The sequence below is a fragment of the Lepidochelys kempii genome, chromosome 3 (assembly GCF_965140285.1).
Source record: "Lepidochelys kempii isolate rLepKem1 chromosome 3, rLepKem1.hap1, whole genome shotgun sequence".
Classification (NCBI taxonomy): domain Eukaryota; kingdom Metazoa; phylum Chordata; order Testudines; family Cheloniidae; genus Lepidochelys; species Lepidochelys kempii.
Genome location: NC_136382.1, coordinates 81,670,237 through 81,685,510, shown reverse-complemented (window position 1 = coordinate 81,685,510; position 15,274 = coordinate 81,670,237). Strand labels below are relative to the sequence as shown.

Sequence of the window (15,274 nt, the reverse complement as noted above, 5' to 3'; positions counted from 1 at the left end):
ACCCAAACCAAAAGTCCAGCTACTGCAGGGTCATTGGAGGTATCAGGTCATTAACCCGCGCCAGCCCCGGCTCAGCTGGGGCCACCTCCTACCTGCAGACAGGCTCCTTGAGATGATCCAGCAAGCAACGGGGGAAAGTGAGGAGAGGAGTGAGTGATGGGGCTGGAACCTTTCGGGAAGAGGTGGGGCCTTGGGGCAAGAAGTGGAGAAGGGGTGGGGCCTTGGGGAAAGGGGCAGGGCCTCGGGACTCCGGTTACCAGCCATTAGAAAGTTGGCAATCCTCTTCAGGTGTAACTGGCTGAAACTAAGTAAAGAATCATTTTGGTAATGCACAAGCTACAATAGAGCCCTCTGTTCATTCAGTCATAGAAAGATATATTGGTTTTGCAGGGGTACCAAGAATAAAGAGCAGTCGTTAAAGTGAATAGATAGGACTCTGAGTTTGGAGTTACCTGTAATGATTTCTAAATATTCTATCTTGAACTGGGTATTGTGGTGTTTATTGTATGTATATATTGAGTTTATTCAATAGCAGGGCTGACAGGAAATGCTCCCAGAAAGGCAAAGGGGGTTCCTGATATACCCTTCACCACAAACACTTGAGACTGTGCAAGAGCTATTCACGTTGGTGCCCTGGTTTGACCCCTTGCTAGGCCTGCCAGCCATGTCTCCCTTGAAGTTACTCAGTCTTTGGAGGAATGAGGAGTTCAAAGCAGCCTGGAATGGTTAAGAGAGACGTTAGACAAATTTTTGGGGAGACTAAGACCCATCTCCCCAAAAGATAGGAGTCTGGGGCAAGATACGCTGTGGGGTAAAACAGACCTTTTGCTGTTTTAAAAAGCTTTATTCTCTTATGCTATGCTTTGTTCCTATGGTTGGATAAAGAAGACTTTTGTTTTAAGAAGGCTGTTCTGAGGTATTGTAATCTACTGGTTGCAGATTCCTGAAGGGAAGAGCCAGACTCACTCAGACTTGCTGGGCAAACACAGGATACTGTAGCCCAGCACCTGGTCTGATTGTGGAAGAATTGCATGGTTCCACCTCAGAGAGGTAAAAGTCATGGGGCCTGATACCTGTCGGGTGGCTGCAATCTGGGAAACTAGAGAGGGGACAGAGGTACAGCTAGCCCAGGGGTGGGCAAATTACGTCCCGTGGGCTGGATCTGGCCTGCCAGCCATTTTAATTCGGCCCTCGAGCTCCTATTGGGGAGTGGGGTTTGGGGCTTGCCCCACTTCGGTGCTCCAGCCGGGGAGCAGGGTCGGGGGCTGCTCCACACGGCTCCCAGAAGCAGCGGCATGTCCCCTCTCCAGCTCGTACGCATAGGGGCAACCAGGGGGCTCTGCATGCTGCCCCCAGCCCAAGTGCCGCCCCCTGCAGCTCCCATTGGCTGGAAACTGTGGCCAAAGGGAGTTGCAGGGGCAGCGCTTATGGACGGGGAAGCGCACAGCAAAGCCACCTGGCCATTCCTCCGCATAGGAGCCAGAGGGTGGACATGACGCTGCTTCCAGGAGCCGCTTGAGGTAAACGCTGCCTAGAGCCTGCACCCCTGAGTCACTGCCCCACGCCCTAACCCCCTGCCCCAGCCCTGATCCCCCTCCTGCCCTCTGAACCCCTCGATCCCAGCCCAGAGCACCCTCCTGCACCCCAAACTCCTCATTCCCAGCCCCATCCTAGAGCCCGCATCCCCGAGCCAGAGCCCTCACCCCCACATACGCCCTCTGCCCCAGCCTAGAGCCCACTCCCGCACCTTGAACTCATAATTTCTGGACCCACCCCAAAGCCCACACCCCCAGCCAGAGCCCTCATCCCCTCCCACACTCCAACCCCAATTTCATGAGCATTCCTGGCCCGCCATACAATTTCTATACCCAGATGTGGCTCTCGGGCCAAAAAGTTTGCCCACCCCTGAGCTAGCCCTATAACTGACAGACTCTGAATAGAAGTATTGAATGGGTCTGTTGGGTAAAAAGGTGCTCTTTTTACATAGTTATTTAAGACTTAGGACTCAGAGATGAGTTATGTTCCTGGCTGTCACAGATTTAAGTGACCTTGAGCAACTAGGTTAACATTTTTGTGCCTCAATTTCCCCATCTCCAAAATGAGAATAGCAGCACTTCCCTACCTCACAAGGTCTTGTAAGCTTTAATTCAGTATTTTAAAGTGCTTTTATTCCCTCATGTAGAAGGTTGTATACAAGTGCAAAATGTTATTTATTTTATCACTTTTTTTCTCAGTTTTAAGCTTCAGATTTGGAGCCTGTTAACATTATAAATACCTAAGCCTTGTCCTGTAGGCATCTTTTTTTATGGCAAAGTTTAGTAATAAAATAACCTTTCTGTCATTATTTTGCTGTTGGTATAACAGATTTCTAATGGCATTTTTTATTTAAATTCACTATAAAGCACCCTTCCAAACCTCTGGGCATTGTCCAATCAATATAAAACTTAAGTGCAATATGTAAAGAAGTCTGTACATTCTTGCAGAGTTTACTTGTTCAATGCTTTTAAGTATATAGTGCATTGCAATGGAGAGAGAAGAACAGAAAACTAAAAACTCTATAATCAAATATATTCCAATAAAAATAAGATTATAGCAAAGTTAGGTCAGAGATCAAAATCAGACTTTGGAATCCGGATCACAAAATTGTTGATCCTGATGAGAAGGGATTGTTATCTCTGTGAGTAATAACTATATGTTTATTCCAACTATCAGGAGACTTATGCATTCCATTACTTTCATGTTGTCTTTAAAAATATCCATGACTTCTTACACTGGGGAGTTTTCCATGCAAATGGAAAGTGGGTGAGTGAATGGATGCATGAATATTCTTGAGGAACAGTAGCACAAACTTTGTTCAGAGCCTTAAGAAAATACACTGCGAAATGCACGTAAGGCTAGTAGGGAGCAGGGAATTGGCAGCTACCAAAGGACCAGATTGGTGAGTTTGTAGTAGAAACCATTTAGTAGCTGGGGGTGTGGCTTAGCCCCAGAGTTTCCTAGCAACAACTCTGAGCTGTCTTTGAGATGCTCATACAACCAGAGCATGCTCAGACCAAGAGACAGTCCATGAGCCACAGGAGGAGATGCTCTAGTCCAGAAGCACATCTTCGTCTGACTTTTCATGACCAGGGCTACCACAGGTCCATCATGGCCTTTTTCTCAAAAGATACCATGGCAAACCTTTACCAGTCATGACTGACCAAGGCATAGCCCTGGGTTTCTTGAGAGGCTTAGTTCTCCAGTGTTTGCAGCTTCAGAACAACTTAGCACTTTTTTCCTCTCTCACACATGTATGGCAATATGGGTTTTCTGAGAGGAGGGGTACAATCCTAGCCTTGTTGAAGCCAGTGGGAGTTTTGCAACTGACCTGAAATGTGTTAGGATCTTATTTTTAGGGTGTCCATTGCCTCCTTTTTGTGTGTTTATTAGATAGGTCCATTTATAGTAGTATACATATACAATGAGTAATGCTTTATTCTGTAAACTGTTAATATTGTCTTTGCAGGTCTTCCTACACATAAATAACTCTAGGCTTATTGTAGTGGGAAAAAGTGTTATTTTCTGTGAGTTCTACAAACATGACTGTTACTCTGAAATGTGGACTAACTCACATGGCAGAAGAAAGAAAAATTACACATGAGCAGCTGTCTTTGAACTCAGGCTTTGAAGCTCCATCAAAATGTATCCCTTATTAATGGAGTTGAGACATGTGCTTGCTCAGGAAGTGAGTTTGATGTTTCCTCTTAGGAATTATTTGCACATGGATCTTGTCTTCATTTTGGTTCTCTCTTCTCCTCCATCAGTGATTCAGCATAAGAATGTCAGTATGCATCTATACAATTGGATTGCTTGACATGATGTGTCTAGCACTGCAAAAATAAAGTGTCAGCACTAATCTCTTGTATCTAAAGTTTTCAGGATGGATTTTTGACATGAAGGAATTCAACATACTGTACCTAAAACCATATTAAAATTATTAGGAGGGAAATTTTGTTGGTGGAACAGACACATCCTTGACTCCAATGAAATCCATTGTACTAGAGGGGCTCTTTTTTGGAAAATATCAACACGTATTTATAAAAATATGGTCTGGACAATCTCTCCTAAACTGGAACTGTTGACACATTTCTGAGCTCCTGGCATTGTTCATGACTAATATTCTACTCTAAGCCTCTCTCCAAAGCCTAGAAAAAAACAGCTCAGTGCTGAAAACACCTTGTAGATTGGTTGTGAGAAAGTCCACATAATCCCCAATGTACAGGCAGTGTGTAGAGTTGCAACACAACTCCTCTGTGCTCTCTCTGTAGTGGCTTTGAGTCACTGTCCCTGCAAAATTTAATATTGTGTAGCCATTCTTACAGCTCACCTCCAATAGTCCCCTCATCTTACGTAACCATTCCCACCCCCAAAGTAGGCCGGGGGGCCTTGAAAACACAACTTTGCCCTTTGGGAGAATTTTATCCAAGGAAAACAGCATTCAGTGTCATAACAGCAAATTCAGTTCTATAACCATTTGCAACAGCGTTATAAAATGTGGTTTGTATGGGTTTGTTTAAAAAGTCCTTAACCCACTTCATCTTTTTCTTTTAGCTGTAATATATACAGTAGTTTGTGTGAATGTTAATAAATATGTGCCGGAGAATATTATGATGGCTACATACTGGTTAAAAAGGAAATTTTATGGATATACAGTCTAGACTCTAGAAGTTTCCTTGAGGTGGAAAGAAACCAGTTAAAGCATTCTGGATACATGCTTTGCTTGGAGTGTCAGCAAAGGAGCTGAGGTTGTGGGCTTGACAACAAAGTACAATAGTGTCTTGTGTCTCCAATTCTCAAAACAGAGATTAGGGTACAGAGAAATTCAGTTCATGGTTTTATATAGAGAAATGGTTATTATTAACAATTCAGCATTATTTTAGTTTGATAATTTAGCACTTCACTTAGATGTGGGCTCTTTACTGTTCTTTTAAGTGTGGTTCAATTTTTTTCTCTTTCTGTACCTGTATAGCCCATATCTAGTATTTATTTTCTGTAAATACATTGTGGTGGAGACTTGCAAAAGTGCCCTATGCATTTATGAGTATAAATCCTGTTGACCTTCCATGGGACTTGAGCTCCTCAGGCACATTTGAAAATACTCCCCCTCCCACCCCCCCATCTTGTCATCTGTTTTCTCCATCTTGTGGAGATTATTTATAACCACATAATATACTAAAGGGATGAATAAGAGCTAATATCACCACCTTCAAAGCATGCTCCTCAATATTTGTAAGAGGCGTCAGTGGAAACCAGATGCCTTTGCCCTGAAAAATGGAAATGCTCTTTAAGAAAAGGGAAATTTGGTGGAAGCGTAAAGCTAATTAATTTTAATCTGTATTGAAAGGCTCCATCAAATTTCATTGTGTGGCCAACTAATCAGAGACAAATCAGTGATTGTCACAACTGTATTTTAAAATGGAGAGCTTTCGCTTGATATTTTTGATGGGGGGGGGTAATATCTTCATAAAGAAAAGACTAAATAAATATTTTTGCATGCATGTTATGGATTGTACCCAATTCTGAAGTTAATCTGTGGAGCTCTTTATATATCATTTTATACAGCTTTGAGATGCAGAACATTTTTAATATAAAATTTGAGAATATTTTAAGTGTAGAAGTACGTTGTCTACTGGGAACACAAATTGCACTTTCGCAGCCCATACTTGTATTGCCTGACCATTACTTGTGTTGCCAGAAGTAGAATATTTCCCTTATTGCATTTATGCTTTTTTCTTGTTCATATTTTTATTAATAAACCAATCTGCAGCATGGGGCACTGGTCATTTGCTGGAGGATTCTCTGCACCTTGAAGTCTTTAAACCACGATTTGAGGACTTCAGTAGCTCAGACATAGGTTAGGGGTTTGTTACAGGAGTGGGTGGGTGAGATTCTGTGGCCTGCGTTGTGCAGGAGGTCAGACTAGACGATCATAGTGGTCCCTTCTGACCTGAAAGTCTGTGATTCTATGATTCAGTTTGAACTCTGGCATCTTGCAGATTCTCCAGTTTTATTCAAACTGCCTATTGTGCAGTGTAAAAAGAGGCTATATAATAATGTAGTATTTCTTATTTTAGTTAGAGCTACATATGATGCTATAACTTGAAATGCATAAGAAGATGTAAGAAATTAAAATGTAAAACTATATTTCATTATCCGTCCTCACTTATAAGATTTATTCCCCACCACAGCAATGATTACATAGCAACTACTATTTTATAGAGTGCCACACTTCCCTCTGACAGTATCGTGTTATTCCAGGTCATGGCTCCATGATTAAAATTCCAGTTAGTATTCCAGTATAAAGTGTCTGGTTTTGGGTTTGGCCTGAAAGTTGCCAGGTTTACATTAAAAGAACAGGAGAATATTTTTCCCCAAAATCTGAAGAAAATGGGTCAATCACTTGAGTTGCATATTTAATGTTTAAAATAACATAACTAAAAATTTAAACCAATGTCAAATTTTCATTGGCCCTTTAGGAAAGAGGGTGAGGGGAAAGTGAAGACTTTGTATAGTCATTAGGATTCAGAGGTGAGCAGGAGCCAGGGTGTCACGGCAGTGGAAGGACAGATCTGACCCCATATAAGGAAAAGAAACAGTTAAAGAAGTTAAGGCTTTATGGACAAATTAGTTTTGACCTACGATTCTTAGAGTTTGTTATCCTGATCTAAAATTGTGAAGACGAGGAAGAACATAACATATCCTGGAACTTCTGTTCTGAAAATTAGATGTGCAAACATGTTTTTAGTCTGTGTTCAGCTTTACTCTAGTTGGTTTATAAACACTGTTGGGGGAACCCTGAATTCCCATAGAGAGTTTAAAACCCAGGGTAACCTGTAAGATGGGTCTTTGTCATATTTTGGTTTGTTTTGTTTTGCTTGCTTTGTTTCTGTGTTGATTTTCTTTGTTTTCTGTTTCAAGTTATACAGCAGAATCTCAGAGTTACAAACATCTCGGGAATGGAGGTTGTCCATAACTATGAAATGTTTGTAACTCTGACCAAAACGTTATGGTGGTTCTTTCAAAAGTTTACAACTGAACATTGACTTAATGCAGTTTTGAAACTATAATATGCGGAAGAAAAATACTGCTCCCTCCCCTTTTTTTTTTTTTTTACTAGTTTACATTTAACACAGTACTGTATTGTATTTGTGTTTGGTTTTTTTGTCTCTGCTGCTGTCTGATTGTGTAGTTCCAGTTCCAGTTGAGATGTGTGGTTGACTGGTCAGTGCGTAACTCTGGTGTTCTTAACTCTGAGGTTCTACTGTAGATGCAAAAACTGTTGGTCATGATGTTACTTGGGTTTAACAACATACCCTTACGCAATCCTAGGTCTAGTCTTTGTCTGCTCATTTAATGGCATTTCTGCAGTTTCTTGAAACCAGGAGCCAGGAGAAAACTTTGTCCAACAGTTGGACCTTGACTGTGATCCAGCCCTCCAACCTGACCCAAATTAGACCAGGTTCTCTTCCTGCCAGGGAAAGAAGCCACAGTTTTGGCCTGAAGAAGACAAGAATCGTTATCCACTTATCACCTGGCAAGAGAAAGGAGAACTTGATTTTATATTTTTTCCTCATCTCCTTTCTTATACTTTACCACTGTATGCATTTTGTCAAAATTTGGTTGAGGACTTGGCAAAGAAACAACTGTAAGTGATAATGTTTTAGTAAGTTGCCGACTAAGTAACCCTTTTCCTAAATGACAGAAATACTTAGCAAGAAGCTGGTTTTTGTAAGCTGAATTTTCCCCTCATGTGTAAGTTGATAAAGAAAGGCTTATTATGTGGTTAATAGGGATCTAAAGCCTATGGCATGAGAAAACCCCAGGCATTTTAGGACATACTAAGAATGGTGTGCCCCAAGCAACATCTAATCTGTAAGCCAAGGCAGAGCATCCAAGTACCCAGGCGAATGTCACATGATAATATGTGATGTGGGAAAATTGGCACTGTAAAGAGCTCATACCCTTCCCAGGGTAGGAGGTTGGAAGGGTAGAATAGGTACCTTAGAGATAGAGCTGGTCTAAGATTTTCTGACAGACCAGTTTTCTGTCAGAAAATGCTGAATCAATTAAGTCAAAACATTCTGCAGGGTTACTAGCCCAGAAATTTTAGAAAATTCCATTTAGGTTCTTCTGAAACTGAATGTTTCAAAATTTCCATCCCGTGAAAAATTTTGCATTTCTGAAAGAATTTTCATTCTAAATTGAAACAAAATCAGAAATGCAAAATTTTCCACGGGATGGAAATTTGGTTTCTGCCCAGCTATCTTCCCTGTCTGGGAAGTCATAAACGCTGTACTGGCCTTATATTAGATTAAAATGTACAGACACACACGTGCTTGCTCGGAAATTAACTTTTATATTCTGATGATACCTAGAGGCCTCAACCAGGTTGGTACTCATTGTGATATGCACTGTACAACCATGATAAATGACCGTCCCTGCCTCTGAGAATTTATAATCTGAAAGCCAGTTTGTATAAGCAATCTGTGTATGTACCCCGTAAGAGGTGAATGAACGGCAGTGTGGTCTGTTAGTTATATGTTGCAGTTCAGTGAGGATTTGTGAAGGTTTGTAGCTCAGGTTGGAAATGTAGCTGATGTATGCTGGATGGTTGTAAGAGTATTTCTCGATCATGTTTAGACTCATTGGAAGGGGCAGAGTTAAAGTTGGTTTTAACTGCAATGTAATATTTTACATTTGTACATTTTAAGAGATTATATTAAGTGTGAAGATGTTTGAATATTTATATTTCTTTGCTTCTAAATGCTTAGGTTTTTCTTTTTCCAACACCATTGCTTGGTATATTTTAACTAATATCAAAGTAACAGCATTAACTAAAAATTAGCTCTTGTCCTTTAATCTATATACTTCAAAATAGTTCTCTTCATACTTAAAGGTTTAGTACTTTTCAATATTAAGTATTAATAATCTGAAAAAGAAGTTTATGATCTTTGTCTTAACGTCATAACATTAGTGTTCTCAGAACACAAGCTTGGGACTCCATGGATTCCATTAGGCATCCTTAATCACATTGAGTAGTACTTATTTATAAGAATACTCTAGTGAATCCTTTAAAAGATACAAAAATGGCTATGTACTGTACACAGCTGTTTACCTTTTCATTCTCATAAATTATGTTTGCACAAAAGCTATGGTTTAGTTTTCTATCTCATATGCTTCCATAAATAATTTTCCTGATATATTTTTGACAGAAGGATTACCCTTTTATGAAGAAAAAATTGTAAATTTTGTCGATACTTTTGTTAGATATAGCTTTGAAACACTGGACATACAATAGCAACATGAACCATTAAACACTGAAAACAGAAACACTTTTTAGTTTGTGTACATTAATTGCAAGGGGTTTGAAAACATATTTGTTCGAATGTATGTTCTGAGAATGTAAGTCTTATGAATATTACAACTCTTTCCTGGAATAGTGTCTTTCATATTTATATATAACTTTTGCTGGTATTTTGAAGAACTGTTTATTTTCAGAGCTGCAAGGAAACTCTGAAGCCTGCAGAATTGTAATCAGATATATTCCATAAGAGGTTTTGTGTGTTTTTAAAGCAATTTTTAAAGTTAGTTATATTTAATTATTTAGTTCCCACAGTAGTTGCAGGATTTTGTTTCACTTTACTTTTTTTTTCTTTACCACTTTTACAGAATGGGTTGCTTGTGTTAGGTCCAACTTCCTGGTTTTGTGTTACCTGCATGATGTGAAGAATGTTCTACAACTTCATGATCTAGCCACTGGCACACATCTCAAGACTTTTCCTTTGGAAGTTGGCAGCATTGTGGGATATAGTGGCCGAAAAAAGGACACAGAAATATTTTATCAGTTTACGTCCTTTTTATCTCCAGGTAAGGTTGTTTATTTCCTCAGGTGTTGCCCCTTTTACAGGGTACCTGCCCAATGGATCTTTAATTTAGGAAGTACTGTACACATAATGAGACTGAATTGTGGCTTGATCTTTAGAGACATAGAAAAAGGTGCTTTGCCCTAAATAGTGTGTTGTAGTTTGGACTGTGCATTTAAAATATATTAATGGAGAAAACTCTTGGATCTCATGGGTCTACAGTGAGTTAATATGTTGGGGATCTGGATTCAGAAATGACTCAGTATTACAGAGAGTTCTATGGAAGATTACAACTTTTTGCTCATTCTGTCCTCTCAAAGAAGGGAATTAGTGTTGCTTTCATAGCACCAATTAGAGGCTGTATGAATGTGCTTTGAGCAGAGCTGCACGATCATGTAAAAGTGGTCCAGATAATATCTTTTGACCAGCCCACAGATACCTAATAAACTGTCACAGAGTTTAGGGCTAAAAGGAATCTAGTATGACCTCCTGTATATTACAGGCCACCATCACCACCCAGCACCTGCACACTAAACCCAACAACCAAAGTTAGACCAAAGTATGACAGCTCTCAGGAGACTAAACTATTGTGTGCCACAGGCAGAGAATAGGAGTGATCAAGGTGCACCAAAGCCCGAGCCCCCTGTTATGGTAGGGAATTGAATAAATGAGAGAGACCCAGATGCTCTGGGCAAATGATTCATGCTGCAGAGAATGCTAGTGACCTTGCATTCTTTTTGCCGATCTGTCCTGGGTGAAAATTCCATCCTAGTCCCATATCTGGTGATCACTTAAACCCTGAGCATGTGACCAAGAGCCAGCCATCCAAGCACCCTACAGAGAGAATTCTCACTATTACCTCAGAGCATCTCCAGCCATGTCCATATAGGTTGTTCAGAAGAGGGAGACCAAAAAAGAAAGAGGGCATCCCTTCCTGAAGCCCTGAAACATGAGATTTGAGGAACATAAGACATGAGCTCTGCCCCTGTCACCACAAACAACCCAGTCATATGATCCCACTCATAAATTTGTCCACCTCTCTTAAAATGAATTAAGTTTTGTCCACCCTCCCTCACCTTCTCCCCCACTGTACCACCTTACCCCCCTCCCCCATCCAGTCGGGAGGCTGTTCCAGAACCTGATTCTGATTATTAGAAACTTCCCAATTTCCAGCCGAAATTTGTTCATGGCCAGTTTATATCCATTTGTTCTCATGCCAACATTGTCCTTTAGCTTAAATAGCTCTTCAGCTTCCTTGGTATTTACCCTCCTGATGTATTTAGAGGAGCAATCTTATCCTCTCTCAGCCATGGTTTGGCTAGGCTAAACAAGCCCAACTCTTTTAATCTCCTCTCATAAAATAGGCCCTCCATTCTCCTGATCATCCTTGTAGCTCTTCTCTGCATCTGTTCCAGTTTGAATTCATCTTCCTTGAACATGGAAGGAATGACAGAGCCCTTACTAGTGGGGCATGAGGTATTTAATTATACCCTTGGAAATGGCTATGAAAATATCCCCAGTCTGTTGAATTTCAAATTAAAACTAAAATTCTTCAGCAGCATTGTTGTAAATCAGAGATTAATCAGTCTTTGCAGGGACAGTCTTACCAGTATCTAAAGAGGGGTACGAGTCTACCAGTGATATTCCTCCTCCATATGAACCATGCTTACTGCCGTACGACTATCTTCCTTCTTCCCATTTACTTTACTATCCCTTCACTTTTTTCTCTCCTTCTATAGAACTCCCCGTCAATCTCCGATAATATAAAAGCAAAGATTAAACACAGAATAATGGGAGCCCAGAATGAAGCAGTGGGTAAAAGATGAAGAACCCCACTCAGATCATTCCCCCTTTCAGTTTCTGTCATTTGGAGATAGGTACCCATTTTGGCTTATTCTGGAAGTGGGGTACTAAGCTGTGAAGTCTAGCCTTCTCCATAGCGACTGCCCCATTCAACCATCAGTAATTTTTTAACAGGTATCGTAGATCATCTATGCTAAATGTAGAGAAATGTTGAGGTGTGTTTCTTTCAAGAGCAAATCAGAAAGGTCCTGGCTGATAGTTAAATTCAAGTGAAAGCTTATGGACTAACTTTTTTTCCCCCAAAAGGTATCAAGCACTCACAGCTTCCATCAAAGTGCTCATCATCTCTGAAAATCAGGTCATTAGTGAAGCGCAGAAAATGAACAGTTTGATGCTAAAACAAGGGTGTGCTTTTCCATCATATATAGAAGAGCAAGCAGCATTTATCTACTTTGTATGGTCCATGATGTGCTACTGACCCAAACTTCTTTCTTCTGAATAACAAAATATCAAGTAGTTGGATCTGGAGAAATGGTTAAAATTCATAATTTTGCATTTATCCCAGTTTCTGCTCTGCAGTTCTTGTTGAAGTAATACATTGGAGCACTCAGTGCATTCTGATTGTCTCTCACTAGTGGCAGTTTACAAGTTGGCCACACAAAACTTACTCCAAAAACAGTTTGTGTATGACAGGCCCTACACTCCACTGTGCTACGTAGACCCTCCAGTCACTGTCTAAAGTCCTGGCTTTCAGAGGTATTGAGCACACATAACTCTCATTGACTGAAAAGGGAGCTATGGGTGCTCAGTAAACCAGGCCCTGTGCAAACAGATTAATCTAACAGTGTCCACAGAGTGATATAAATACATCATGCAGCCAAACACGTTTTGTTTTTACTGAGTTTTCTTGATTACCCAAATGTCAAGCAGAAGTTAATCCCTGGAACAGTAAGATAGGTGGAAGCGGGAGAATCAAGGTCCCTAGAAAAATACTGATGCTTTCTAAAGGCAAACTTACTGGCTAAAAACTGATCATGGAGGTCTTCGCTTCCAAACTTAAACTATATTTTTTCTGCAAGTGGCCCTTGCTATATATGCCAAATTTTAACAGTGAAGTATAACTTTCACACAAACAGTGCATGTGCTACAATAGAAGATAATGTGCAAACAGTTGTTTGGGAGGGAGTGGACTTCATTAGCCTGGGCGGAAGTCATGCTGTGGCCTTTTCATTTAAAAAAACTCCCCAAAATATCTGAGATGGAGCATGGCTTGTTTGGATGGGATTACTGTCAAAGTGGGCTTCCCCTGCTCTTAATATCCTGAAAAGTACCCTTTTCATTTTGTCATCCAAACTCTCCCTACATTTTACACTAGAGTAAGAAAATTAATCTATAAAACATGAAATATTTTCTTAAAATAAGTTCGTTTTTTTTCTCAGTTTCAAGCATAAAGAGAGAGGCAGGGAAGACTGTGTATCCAGTTTGGAACTGATCTGAATATATGCTCTCAACATGAGTGGCGGTGTTGGGAATGTTGATAACTGAGTGTGGAGCCAGAAAGGAAAACCCCCACCAGCTTCAACCAGAAAGATCATGCAAGTAAAACCTTGAAGTTACCTCAACAGACTGCAGAACAAGGCTGTGCATAAAGGCTTAGCTATGTAAACTAAATAATTGCTGGATAAGATGGGGAAGAATGATGAGTGCAGAATAGGATGACTCATCCTGAGTGTTAATAAAAGCAAAAGTCCCAAAAGGCCTTTAAGCTTCTGTCAAGCAAAACCATGTGTCCAGTTATTTCTGCAAGAAGCCGTAGTTACCTTGTGAAATAAACAGCCCCTTTGTCACAGTGTATAATGAAGGGGTTCAGAGTAGATGCAAAATTGTTCATAGTAATAGCCAGAGAGACTAGGAGAGAAATATGACTAGTTTGGTGTTTGTAAGCAAATTATATAATTTAAGGAAGGGGATAGATTTCTTGCTGCTTTTTCCTTTTTTGAGCTCCCTGCTGTTTAGATGGTCCTTGCTTTTTTACTTCTATGTATTTACGTTAATACAGTACGATGTTTAGGTTAGGAGGAGCAACTTGGGTTAAGAAATAGTTAGATTTTCTTACTGATACTTAAATCATAGGTGTCTGTCCTTTAATTATATCAGATTTAAGTCTTGTATTATTTCCTCTTTACTGATAGGTAGGGAGATCTAGTACTGAATGTTTGTTGGATACAAACTCACTTTGTATTAGTGTACTGTGCTCAGAGCAGCCAAGAGAATCTGAAAGCTGGTTATGTGCATCTTATTTTTGGCAATGTTGTCAAGTCAATCACTATACAGATAGACGGGCAATTTGGGCTGACCTTGCTTTTGTTCTGCTTACTGGCTCTGTACTACAGTTGCACTCTCAGCCTCTGCTGTTTATACTCTGACACTGCGCGTTTCTCTGTGTTGATGGTATTGTACCTATTAGAGAAAATAAATCATAAAACAATGTTGGAAGTCTTGGTACTTCCATACCTAATTCAGTAAACAGGTCTAAATCTTATTCATTCTCATTCTCTCTCTCTCTCTCTCTCACCCTCACATTGTGTTTTCCTCTTTAATCTTAATTTATCTAAATCTGAAATGGCAGTGCTCCACTGGATCAGGAATAAGAGGTTTTACAAAAAGCCCTATCCTAGGTTTGTCACTGATCCTGATTTGTTTCCAGATTTTGACAGAATGATCCTCTGTCCTGCAAGCCTATCGTAAGGATATTGACTGCTGGCTGTTGAAATTAGGTTTATTTGTATCACACTAGGATTCCCAACCAAGTCTGAGGCCCCATTATGATAGGGACTGTACAAACATATGTTAAGGCTCTGTCCTGATGAGCATACAATATGAATAGACAAGACAAAGGGTGAGAGAAAAGAACTACTATAATAATTATACTATAATATACTTTTACATCTGAGGAACAAAGGCACAGAGAGACAAAGTGATTGTCCAAGACCACACGGGAAGTTTGGGAATTGAACCCAGAACTCTTGAATTGCAGTCCAGTTCCTTGGCCACAAGACTGTCCTTGTCCCTTCCTACCAACTGACCATCTTGGAGAGCATTGGGGAAGAACTTAACTTTCTTGGGAAGTTTAGAGAACTGAATGGGAGCAGAGAGTTTAAACACATGGTTAAATATGTGCAGGACTGGATCCTAGAAAAGGAGATTACAGTCTAAAAGCCAGATCCTGCCTGGCCCTTACGCAGGTGCGCAGTGACTTTTCCATCCATGTTCCTTTAGGGGATGGGCTAGGTGAAGAGGAAGTGGGTGCATGGCTCTGCCCACTCCATAAATGTGCAGTGGATAGAGAGGTGCTCCCCACAAAGGGGCGTTGCAGCAGGTATGCTGTCACTGGGCGATGGATGTCCCAGAGGGCCTTCTGCTTCCCTGAGCAGAGTGCCTCCATTCCCACCAGGGCAGTGCGGCTCTGCCTCAATCACACCCTTAAAAACAAGTTTGTCTACCAGCTTCATCATGGTCATGTGCTTAAGCACGTGAATAATTTTATTCATATGAGTAATCCCACTGAT

The 15,274-nt window shown here is 40.5% G+C and overlaps 1 protein-coding gene across 4 annotated transcripts in view; it reads left to right on the top strand.

The window, feature by feature from the left end:
• Positions 1-15,274, top strand: part of PREP (prolyl endopeptidase) — a 177,206-nt gene that overhangs the window by 98,827 nt on the left and 63,105 nt on the right. For all 4 annotated transcript variants that reach the window (XM_073336887.2, XM_073336888.2, XM_073336890.2 and 1 more), the window contains exon 9: positions 9,709-9,906. In XM_073336887.2, the coding sequence (XP_073192988.1) occupies positions 9,709-9,906 (198 nt within the window). The remainder of the gene's footprint in view (positions 1-9,708; positions 9,907-15,274) is intronic.